Source organism: Corythoichthys intestinalis, chromosome 7, assembly GCF_030265065.1.
Source record: "Corythoichthys intestinalis isolate RoL2023-P3 chromosome 7, ASM3026506v1, whole genome shotgun sequence".
Lineage (NCBI taxonomy): Eukaryota > Metazoa > Chordata > Actinopteri > Syngnathiformes > Syngnathidae > Corythoichthys > Corythoichthys intestinalis.
This window is the reverse complement of record NC_080401.1, coordinates 50,569,362-50,581,362: the sequence shown is the minus strand read 5'-3', so window position 1 is coordinate 50,581,362 and position 12,001 is coordinate 50,569,362. Positions and strand designations below refer to the sequence as shown.

The 12,001-nt window shown below is 37.5% G+C and overlaps 1 protein-coding gene across 5 annotated transcripts in view; it reads left to right on the top strand.

The window, feature by feature from the left end:
- Nucleotides 1–12,001, top strand: part of lpp (LIM domain containing preferred translocation partner in lipoma) — a 418,112-nt gene that overhangs the window by 339,081 nt on the left and 67,030 nt on the right. For all 5 annotated transcript variants that reach the window (XM_057840237.1, XM_057840239.1, XM_057840238.1 and 2 more), the window contains exon 8: nucleotides 2,422–2,591. In XM_057840237.1, coding sequence (XP_057696220.1) covers nucleotides 2,422–2,591 — 170 coding nt within the window. The remainder of the gene's footprint in view (nucleotides 1–2,421; nucleotides 2,592–12,001) is intronic.

Below are 12,001 nucleotides of genomic sequence, written 5' to 3'. Positions count from 1 at the left end.
GATCCAGAGGTAGCTATTTTATCGACACCTTTTTGTTGTATGCATTGCCTGACGCCACTGACAATGACATTTTCCTGTTTCAAAAATCTATCTCCTTTAACACCGTATGCACTGTCAAATGCTACTCAGTGACAGCCAACGAACACTCTAAAGTTTTTCATTAATAACAAATCTTAATTGTATAATTTATTTACACTTCCCTCTTACTAAAGTTGTTTTTTTTACAACAAAAAAGGTAACAACAGTGGCAATCAGATACCATTTTCATTGTCAGACAGAAGCAGCACGGCAAAACACCACTCTTAAAAACATCAAAATGGCTTACCTTTTTGTCCTCTGTAGGACCTTGGCCCCCAACAAAATGTTTATTGCATATGAAGGTGAATGGCTTCACCTTACTGGCGTTAAATTGGTCTTTTGGACGTTGGCGTAAGTTGATCCATTCTTTACATTTTTTCCTCTGAATTTTTGGCTCCGGGAAACATATGAAGAAAACGTCCTTCATATGTCGTAATGTCTAAAGTTGTTTCTCCAAGTTCCATAGCAGCAGTGTCTCCTCGGCGTGTTCTTTATTGAAAGATTATTGGCATAAAAAAGGAGTAATAACATGAGCTGTATGTGCGGGTGTGTTTATGTTGACTCACTTTCGTGTTGAGATGGTGACGTACGGTCTAAAAATTGCATTCGTGTGGTACGCTATTGACTGTTAATTATATTTTTAACATTTTAATGTAGGTATTTGTGATGCTTTTAGGATCTTTTGATGATTTATTGGATAAATTATCTTTACCAAAACACCAAATGTTTTAAAAAAAAAATTTGTATGTCATAAATCTATAGAAAAAATTAAAATGTAGTAAAAAAAATAAAAAATAAAAACTTTTAGTCTTAGACATTTTTTTGAACACTTACCGTATTGGCCCGGATATAAGACAGACCTGATTATAAGACGACCCCCTCTTTTTCAAGACTCAAGTTTGAAAAATGAATTTTTGGCCACCAAATTAATTTTTATACAGAAAATAATTACAGTACATCTGAAACAAATGATTATAACAATATATTTGCTTCATTCAAATCTTAATATCTGAACATTTAAATATGTAAATTAAAGTGCAATCACATTTGTAAATGAATGGCTTCTGGTTTTTGAAATGTAAATAAACTAGAGCTGTCAAAGGAATAAAATTTTTAATCGAGTTAATTACAGCTTAAAAATTAATTAATCGTAATTAATCGCAATTAATCGCAATTCAAACCATCTATAAAATATGCCATATTTTTCTGTAAATTATATATATATTCTGTAAAATAAATTGTTGGAATGGAAAGATAAGACACAAGATGGATATATACATTCAACATACGGTACATAAGGACTGTATTTGTTTATTATAACAATAAATCAACAAGACGGCATTAACATTATTAACAATCTGTTAAAGCGATCCATGGATAGAAAGACTTGTAGTTCTTAAAAGATAAATGTTAGTACAAGTTATAGAAATTATATTAAAACCCCTCTTAATGTTTTCGTTTAATAAAATTTGTAAAATTTTCAATCAAAAAACAAACTAGTAGCCCGCCATTGTTGATGTCAATAATTACTTAAACAATGCTTATGGGTGCTGAAGCCTATAAAATCAGTCGCACCCAAGCGTCAGCAGAGGGCGGCAAAACTCCTAAAACACAATTAACAAGTGGGCATTTCACTCTACTGACATTTAAATCTGTCTGAGCGGGACGTGCATTAATTGCGTCAAATATTTTAACGTGATTAATTGAAAAACTAATTACCGCCCGTTAACGCTATAATTTTGACTGCCCTAAAATAAACCAATCTATTGTGATGAAACAAAAAAATTGCAATAACTGCATTAACCATCAAAGTGAAGTCTAACTTTATCTGTAGTCTTGAAACAAATTTGAATAAGGAAAAACATTGCAATAAAATAATGCAAAGTGGTTAAACTTGAGAGTAACTGAGATCTCTCATGACACCACATCGCTTCAATGATATCTGGCGCCATTTAGTGTCGTGAATTGGTATCATGTCTAGACCGCGAATATAAGACGACCCCCACTTTTTCAGTCGTATTTCAATGCAAAAAACACTGTCTTATATTCGGGCCAATACGGTATATACTAAATATACGGTCCAACATTTTTCCTCCTTTTTTATATCTTTAATATTTACCTTTTTAATTTACTGTTAACTATTTCTTTAATATTTTAATGTCAATTGTGTCTGATTCTGTTTTGATGATTTAGGGCTATATGAATCAACTTGACTTAAGTTAGGTATATCTGTGTCGATCTTTTTCCGGGATACAATTCTTCTTTTTGCTGTTGCTTGTAGAAGTGCATTTCAGGGGTTAAATTCATTGTGTTTGACCTGGAGTCTTCCCGTCTCACTTCCAGGGCGCTGTGCCAGCTGTGGGGAAAACGTGGTGGGCGAGGGCACCGGCTGCACGGCCATGGACCAGGTCTTCCACGTGGACTGTTTCGTGTGCATGACCTGCAGCAGCAAGCTGCGCGGCAAACCCTTCTACGCCGTCGACAAGAAGGCCTACTGCGAGCCCTGCTACGTGGTGAGTACACCGCTAGTCAAGGCTTCTTGACTTCACAGGCCGGCCGCTGCCGCTTTTGCTTCAAAGTGTGTCGGGGTCAAACAGATCTGCTTTTAATCACCGAAATGAGGCTCGTCAGTAAGACACCGCTGAGCCTTTAAATATTTTTTATTCAATAATAAGTTTCCCTTAACTTTGGTAAGCTGAATTTACTATGGGCGCACCACCAAATTTCACTAATGTTACATGACTAGTACAACCCAATTATAATAAAGTCTTCACATCCTCTTATGACTGCGAATGTGTGGCCCGTCTTAAGAGTAGAGGTCAACCGAAATGGGATTTTTAGTAGTGTCGGGAATTTTTTTTTTAATCTTTATTTTATCAGGCAGTCTCATTGAGATTAATATCTCTTTTACAAGAGAGGCCTGAGTACAAAGAAACATTCACAAATATCAAACAACACAAAATACACTAACGGAAACAGTTACAATAATCAGTAAAAACATCAGACAAAAGAGATTTAAAATCACCAAGATGAATGATTGACTGAAGTTTAAGAGTAGTTTGCAATTCATTCCATTTAAGAGGAGCATAGTAGCTAAAGCCAGTTCTGCCAACATTAGTGCGAGTGACTGGAATGTTTAGGGTTAAGTAGTTGGAAGATCGTGTTATGTAGTTACTGGATTTGAATGACAGGAGAGATGTGAGGTAGTTCGGAAGTTTGCACAGTAAAGCCTTATAGATGAATAACATGATATGGATATTTCTTCTCGATTGTAGTGAGGACCATCCAACATTTTGATAAAGGGTACAATGATGAGTGTGGAAATTGTCATTGGTGATGAAACGTAGTGCACTGTGATAGACCGGGTTTAACTGTTGAAGAGTTGATGGAGCTGCATGACAGTACAGGATGTCCCCATAATCAAGTACAGAAACAAAAGAAGATAATACAATGGTTTTTCGGTTCGAAGTTGACAGACAGCCTTTGATTCTATACAGGAAGCTTAGTTTAAATGTAAGTTTATGGATTAGATGATGAATATGAGTTTTGAATGATAAGTTACTGTCAATCCAAATTCCTAAGTATTTGTATGAATCAGTGAGAGTAATTTGAGTACCATTTAGGGATTTGATTCCGGGTAAGTCATTGTCAGTCATGGTGGAAGTGGAGAAAACCATGTATTTAGTTTTTTCAGCATTTAAAACTAATCTGTGATTATGAAGAGATATTTGTAGGCTATCAAAAGCAGTCTGTAAATGACTCAGAGCTAGAGATGGGGAAGAACCGGGCGCATATAGAATACAATCATCAGCGAAAAAGTGGACATTACAATATTGATTAGGAAGAACAATATTATTAATGTATAACGTAAAAAGGAGTGGTCCAAGGACAGACCCCTGCGGCACCCCATTTTTAATAGTAAGTGGACTTGATTTAACACCGTCAGCAGCAACAGTTTGAATTCTGTCTGTAAGGTAGGACTTAAACCACTTGAGGGCATTAACATCTAAACCTGCAGTTTATGAAGTAGAATTTTATGATCAACGGTATCGAATGCTTTTGAAAGATCAATGAAAAGAGCAGCACAGAACTGTTTATTATCAGGAAAGGAGACAATGTTATTTAGGACAGAAACTGTAGCTGTAATTGTACTGTGACCTGGGCGAAAACCAGACTGTTGCGGCTGAAGTATCTTAGATGAGTCAATAAAAGAACGTAGTTGCGAATTGATCAATGATTCAACAATTTTGGATAAGAACGGAAGCTTGGATATTGGACGGTAATTATTGAGGTCAGAGATATCACCATCTCTGGCATGAAGCCGATTCGATATGTATCTAGATACACAGGTGACGATTCGATTAAAAAAACGATACATTCTTAAGGCCGAGTGATTCAATACGATTCGATACAGTTTAAGAACGATACGGTTCAATAGAGTGAAAACGATACGATAGTAAACATTTGTTGTGTGTTTTCGTACAGTATTTTAAACATATAAAAAAAGATTGAAAATTAAACTAGTGTTGTCAAAATTATCGCGTTAATGGGCGGTAATTAATTTTTTAAATTAATCACGTTAAAATATTTGACGCAATTAACACACATGCCCCGCTCAGACTAAAATGACAGTACAGTGTAATGTCCGCTTGTTTTTTGGTGTTTGGCGCCCTCTGCTGGCGTTTGGGTCCAACTGATTTTATGGGTTAGTACCATGAGTGAGCATGGTGTAATTATTGACATCAACAATGGCGAGCTACTAGTTTATTTTTTGATTGAAAATTTTACAAATTTTAATAAAACGAAAACATTAAGAGGGGTTTTAATATAAAATTTCTATAACTTGTACTAACATTTATCTTTTAAGAACTACAAGTCTTTCTATCCATGGATTGCTTTAACAGAATTTTAATAATGTTCATGCCATATTGTTGATTTATTGTTATAATTAACAAATACAGTACTTATGTACCGTATGTTGACTGTATATATCCGTCTTGTGTCTTATCTTTCCACTCCAACAAAAATTTATTGAAAAATATGGCATATTTTATAGATGGTTTGAATTGCGATTAATCACGATTAATTAATTTTTAAGCTGTAATTAACTCGATTAAAAATTTTAATTGTTTGACAGCCCTAAATTAAACAACAAAATTTCATACCAATGTTGTTTTATTTTTTTATGAAAAAAAAAAAAATAAAGCTTACCATATGACCATCAGTTTGTTGGATGGGATTGATAATAAAATTAAACTCCAGTGACAGACAACAATAAAGTGCAGTTATTTAATTCATGAATTTCCTGGTGTTTTGAACACAATAGGTAAGTAATTTAAGTGCAAACTTTCAACGTAAACATCTTACAAGCAAAAAAAATTAATTATATGCAGCAGCTCTAGAAAAAAAGAATTAAACCCGCTAGTGTTATCATATATAAATAATAAATTATGCTTTACCACTGGTATAACTGAGGGAATAAAAACTTGGCATTTTAGACAGACAGGTCTATAATCATTACTTTACCCTTATACACAGCAAAGTCATTCACTTATGCCTGTGCTTCCACATTTTTTAAATTCCTCATCATTGTCTATATCTTTTTTGAAGGGCAGATTTTTCTTGAGGAAGATCAACTGATCCACATGTTCATGTTTAAGTAGACTGCGTTTCGTGGAAACAATATGCCGCCCTTTCCACCATTGTAGTGGGCTATTTTTCAGGGTTAAAAACTCACGATCTCTGTACCGCTTCACACTAGCTCTGTCCCATGCGAACAGATCTGGCTGCCTTCGTCACTTCAAAGTCCGACTTTTGTTTTCCTAGGTGCGTTGAAAATCAATCGCTGCACGTCGCTGGCGTGGTGCGCTAACCGTCCATTGTTTTGGCATGTTGCTTCGTTGCCACTACTAGTTTCGTTTTGGGCTGTGAAGAAAACGCTACAGAGCGTGCGTTACAGTGGTTTTGTTAGCTCTCGCGTTGTTATGACACGCCCGTGACGATCGGGTAATGACGGCGACTACTAGAGGATCAGCCGAAATAACGGGAAGTTGAGGCAACCACAACGGCGGTCACAATCCAAGTGCGCTGTGTGGTGAATGACTCAAGCGCAGCATGTGAGGTAAAAGCTAAATTATTATCATATTAAGCAATGCATTGAACTATGCATTAGAAGCCGATTCTTGTGCTCGCGATAGCCGAATTCAATCTCTACTATCGGTTAATTGAATATTCAATGGCTAATTACTGCCGAATGGTAACTTTACTATCGATACAGTTGTATCTCTCGCCTGTAAAACCGGATATCCGGTCGTATCGGTTTATTGTTCTCAAGCTTAATTTTTAGCCAATTTTGGAAGCTGATGTACTTTCTTTTTTTTTTTTAACTAACGCAATTACTTTTTGGGAGAAGTAATTTGTAACTGTAATTAATTACTTTTTTAAAGTAAAATTAACAACACTGATCGTAACCCACTTTTGAGTCCATCAGATCTCTTGAGTGGTAGATCGGGGCACAGTTGACTTGTCTTTGTTGATTTACTGCCGTCTTCTCTGCTATAATAATAACCAACACGGCCTCGTGTTCAATACAAAACCCTCCTTCCTAGGGATGGGAATCGAAATCCGATTCCAAATCGGAACCGGTTCCTAGTGTTTCGAGGCCTCGACATCACAATGAAAAAGCCTTAACGATCCCTTTAACGAGTCCTGAAGACGCATATTGCGTCGTGACTGTTTTGTTGTCCAGACGCATCAAACAAGTATGGCGCCAAGAACCACCGGCTCCAAAGTTTGGCTACACTTCACCAGGAAAGAGGTTGAAAATGAAAGGTTACGATGGTTTAGCATGAGCATTGCAGCCGTAAACATAACAATGACAGCACGTAGGTTCAAAGGCTCGAAAGTGTGTCTTCACTTCACGAGGAAAAATTACAACAAAACAACTTGCAATCATTGCAAGGTGGAGATAACTGCATCGGGAGGGAAGGTGGCGATAACTGCATCGGGAGGGAATAGACTGCACTGTCCTCACCGAGACAGCTATCCAGCTTGCTAAACTCCGAAATGACGATACAGAAGACATTGGTATAATTTGCTGACTTTATTCAACCATCACTTGAAGAGTGAAACTAAAAATAGAAATGAAACAAATCAATTTCGTCCCCAATTACAAACAGGTTTGCATCAACGTTAATCAGCGATGATTAGCTGCTAAAAACACATATGGTTAGCATGCGTTCGCTAGCATTAGCACATCGTTCAAACCACTACACAACTGGATTTAAGTGTCCGATCATGAGTGGAAACACACAACAACAACAACAACAACAAAAAAGATGATGCATACAGGCGTTGCCTCCGTAGATATTTTACAAGCATTAACAAAGAACGTAGGGTCGTAGCTGTGCTTCCCTCTCTCACTAACTCGCTCACTCGCTTGGATGCGGCATTTCTTCTTCTTCTTTTTGTTTATTGGCAGTTTACCCCTCGGTACCGTGGGGCATTACCGCCATCTACTGGACCGAAGGTTTAGCACGAGATCAGGCAGTTACAGACTAAAAGTAATCCCTCCTGACAACCAGTGAAACACACATAGAGTGTAGACAAAACCCAAACCAAAAAATTGGATAAATTAAATACCAACAAACAATTAAATACTAATGAATTACCCTCTTCCTATATCCTGTCCAACAGCCCTGTGTCCCTGAGAAACTTTAATTTCTTCTTCTTCGCGTGTAAGCGCGTTCTTCTTCACGTGAGGAAGCGCAAGGGCGCCCCCACTGGAGCGTGAAAGCACCATAAAAACTAAAAGGCATGCATTTCAATATACTGGTAAATAATACACTTTAACAGGTGGTTCCCAAACTACGGCCCATGGGCCGAATACGGCCCGCCCCAACATTTGGTCTGGCCCCCTGAACAATACCAGAGAGCATTTTGATTTTTTTTTTTTTTTTTTTTTCTCAATAGTGTTATTTATTTTCGGGCCTTTTTCTGTGAAGAACTCAGAGAGGGTTATTTGGTTATCATCTATTTGATTAATAGTGTTATTATTATTAATTATTATTATATTATATTATTATTTTCATTTTATTTGCTTTTGTTCCGTGAAATATCCAGAAAGGGTTATTTGATTGTGGCTTTCTGAAAAACAATAATTTTTTACATTTAGGCACTCCTGCAATCATCACACTTTTTCTGTTACAAACTGACCCCGGCCCCTCATCAGAGAAGGGAAAAGTTATGCGGCCCTCACTGGAAAAAGTTTGGGGACCCCTGCAAGTTTAACACATATTGCTCACGGCAGACCAACGACCTATATGCCAATATATACCAATATTTTTTATTTCTATTAGAAAAATGTTTCAGTAAAATGTCACACATTCTTGTGCATTTGCCACTTATTGCCACAGTTAATATTGAGGCTTTGGTGAGTTTGTTGTGAGTTTGTAAGGTTGTGACTTCTGATTGAACAAACTCAATGCCAATCAAAACGTTTGTTCTTCTTTTTCCCCAAATTAGAATCGATAAGAGAATCGATAAAGAATCGAATCGTTAAGCAATATCGATAATGGAATCGGAATCGTAAAAATCCTATCAATTCCCATCCCTACTCCTACCAGAACAAAACAAGGCAAGGCAAGTAGGAACTAATATTCCACATAGGAACTAAAGTTATACAACATAAAATATACAATATAAATGAATACTACATCACATTTGTAAAATATAAACACATAATAAAATAAATAATAGCCCATTTAAATAAAATAAATTGGAATGAGCTAAAACACCTGTAATTAAATAATAAGAATAATACATAGATCCTGCTTACACAATTAAATTTAAAATTCTTCTACGACGTCTTCCTTTTGACTACTAGTAAAAGGGCCACATAATTGGACGTCTATCATTGTCAATGGCACTGAGAAAGTTAAAGACTCTCCAGAGTGCCCAACTCCCAAATATTACACTTTGTGCATTAATTACAATTCCTACAAGTTTATTTCTTTGCCTTTCTCTTTTGAAGTCTCATTAAAGAAAAATTATTATAAAATTATTTTAGAATTATTTCCTACTTCTTAACCATTTTCCTTCATGCTGCGAGCACAAATGCGTTTTTCTCGCAGATAACAAAACAAAGCGAGGACAACTTGACTGGATAACGATGCCATCTTCTCTCTTTGACTCCATTTCTTTTTTTCTTCTGGTTTTGAGTGAGCTGATGCTATCTGAGAGTCGATAGAAGCGATACGCCCATAAGCCCGTGTCCCGACGCTCTTTGTGTATGTAATAAATGTCAAAAGCATGTCGGGTGTTTTTTTAATTAGCTTTGCCGATAAAGAAAAGAAAAATCTGGATTCCTCTGATGGCTCGTAAATGTTTGCTTTTTGGATTGTGCCATTTTTTGCATCAACGCTGATGCTGTTTTGTAAAATCAGTGATGTGATGTGCCGCTAATTAACGGAGGAAGAAGTCAGTCATTTCACTTAAAAGATGGCCAATTCATTTGAATTGGGAGATTTGGCTGTGAGGGATCATGTTTCAGTGCATTTGACGGCGACAGACGTTCAGTTTGTCTGTGCATGATGTGCGAAATTGAGTTTTGAGTACCGTATTTTTCGGACTATAAGTCGCTGTTTTTTTCATAGCTTGGCTGGGGGTGTGACTTATGTGTGAAATTATTAACACATTATGGTATCATTTCCCATGTTATTTTGGAGTGACACTGATGGTTTGTTAAACTTGTTAGCATGTTCTTTATGCTATAGTTATCTGAATAACTCTTAACTCATTCACTCCCAGCCATTTTCACCAGAGCAAGGCCCTTTGCTCCCTGGAGTTTTTCTGGATTTTGGCTTATTTTGCAAGGCCCACAGAAAATTCTGTTCTATTGCTATATAAACATGGAAACCACCAAAAGAAAGATTAGACTCTCTTCTTTCAGCAGAAAAAAAAGTAAGTTTATATCTTTTTTAGGGCTGTCAAAGTTATCGCGTTAACGGGCGGTAATTTTTGAAAAAATTAATCACGTTAAAATATTTGACGCAATTAACGCACATGCCCTGCTCAAACAGATTAAAATGACAGCACAGCGCAAGGTCCACTTGTTGTGTTTTTGGGGGTTTTGTCGCCCTCTGCTGGCGCTTGGGTGCGACTGATTTTATGGGCTTAAGCACCCATGAGCATTGTGTAATTATTGACATCAACAATGACGGGCTACTAGTTTATTTTTTGATTGAAAATTTTACTAATTTTATTAAAACGAAAACATTAAGAGGAGTTTTAATATAACATTTCTATAACTTGTACTAACATTTATCTTTTAAGAACTACAAGTCTTTCTATCCATGGATCGTTTTACAGAATGTTAATAATGTTCATGCCATCTTGTTGATTTATTGTTATAATAAACAAATACAGTACTCATGTACCGTATGTTGAATGTATATATATCCATCTTGTGTCTTATCTTTCCATTCCAACAATAATTAACAGACAAATATGGCATATTTTATAGATGGTTTGAATTGCGATTAATTACGATTAATTACGATTAATTAATTTTTAAGATGTAATTAACTCGATTAAAAATTCTAATCGTTTGACAGCCCTAATCTTTTTCCATTCTTTAGAAATCAGCATTAGAAAATAGCTTAGTTTGAGAAATTTTCCATTTTCTGGTGAAAAAACTGAGAAAATGAGCTTTTTGTAAACTTATACATTTCAAACATAACTTTGACGTTAACGCAGCTATTTTTTGCATTAGTTACATCCCAAACATCTGAATAATGTTTTCCTTTTACAAAATATCATAATGAACAAGACAAATAGAGCTTTTGATAGCAAAGTAACAATTTGTTTACACATGACTACTGAGAGATGACACTTGTTGTCGCCGCGTCTGCCGTGTAAACTTTTCCCTCATCGGTGTCTGTCTCACAAAGATGGATTATTTTTTAATCTTAGCGGGGTCTGCTTGGCGAGCCCGCTGCACGGTGGTCTCAGCCGTTTTGCTCCGTCGTCCAGCGCCTGGCATTCCAAGCATCCTCTTGGTTGTTTTGTTCGGTCGTCCGGCCCCTGGCATACTGCCGCCAGCGCTCCGACCGTGCTGCCCGGCCTGTCATTGCTGTTGAATCGGGTTGCGGATCTTTACAAAATGGGCTACTGCCCTCCAGTGGCCAGTTTTATTGCTTTTTTTTTTTTTTTTTTTAAACCTGTCCTGTTCAGCTGTTTGACACAGAGAATGGAAGTCTAAGTGCCCGGATTCTGAACAGTTTTAATGTTTCACATTGAGAGTCTGACATACTCCCATTGTGATCATTCAAAATACCTTTTTATTATGACAAAGCAGCGAACAGGAAGGGATTATGGGGGGACAGAAGAAAAGAAATACAAGAGAAGAAGGAAAAGAAACATATACACAAACAACAACTAGAAATACATTGAACATCTAAACTAGTTACTAATATGCTGGTGCTATCGTCAGCGAGATGTATTTCCGGTTTACACCATGTGGGGGCCTATTGGCCAGTGAAAGAGGAGAATGGGGGTGGGGGTGTCTATAAGCTAAGTGATTGAAAGGGGTAGAGTGTACACAAATCAGTTCTGTGATCTAGAACCCAGTAATCGTGTGAATCTCTTATGAGTGTAAGCCCGTTGGTGACCAACCCTACGCCGCCGCATCGCCAATCCCGGCACCGGGACCCCCAACCAGAGCATGCCCTACCACATCCAGCAGCACGCAGGCCCCACCGGGCGCGCGACAGCCACGCAGACGGGCGGAGAAGCCGCGCGGGCGCCAACCCAGGGCCACGGCCCCCACCCAGCCAGCCCGGAGAGGGAGGGCCCGCTTGGGGGGGCGGGGGGCCATGCGCAGCCCATCCCTCCTCCCGCAGCCCAGCAAAGGAGCCATCGTCCC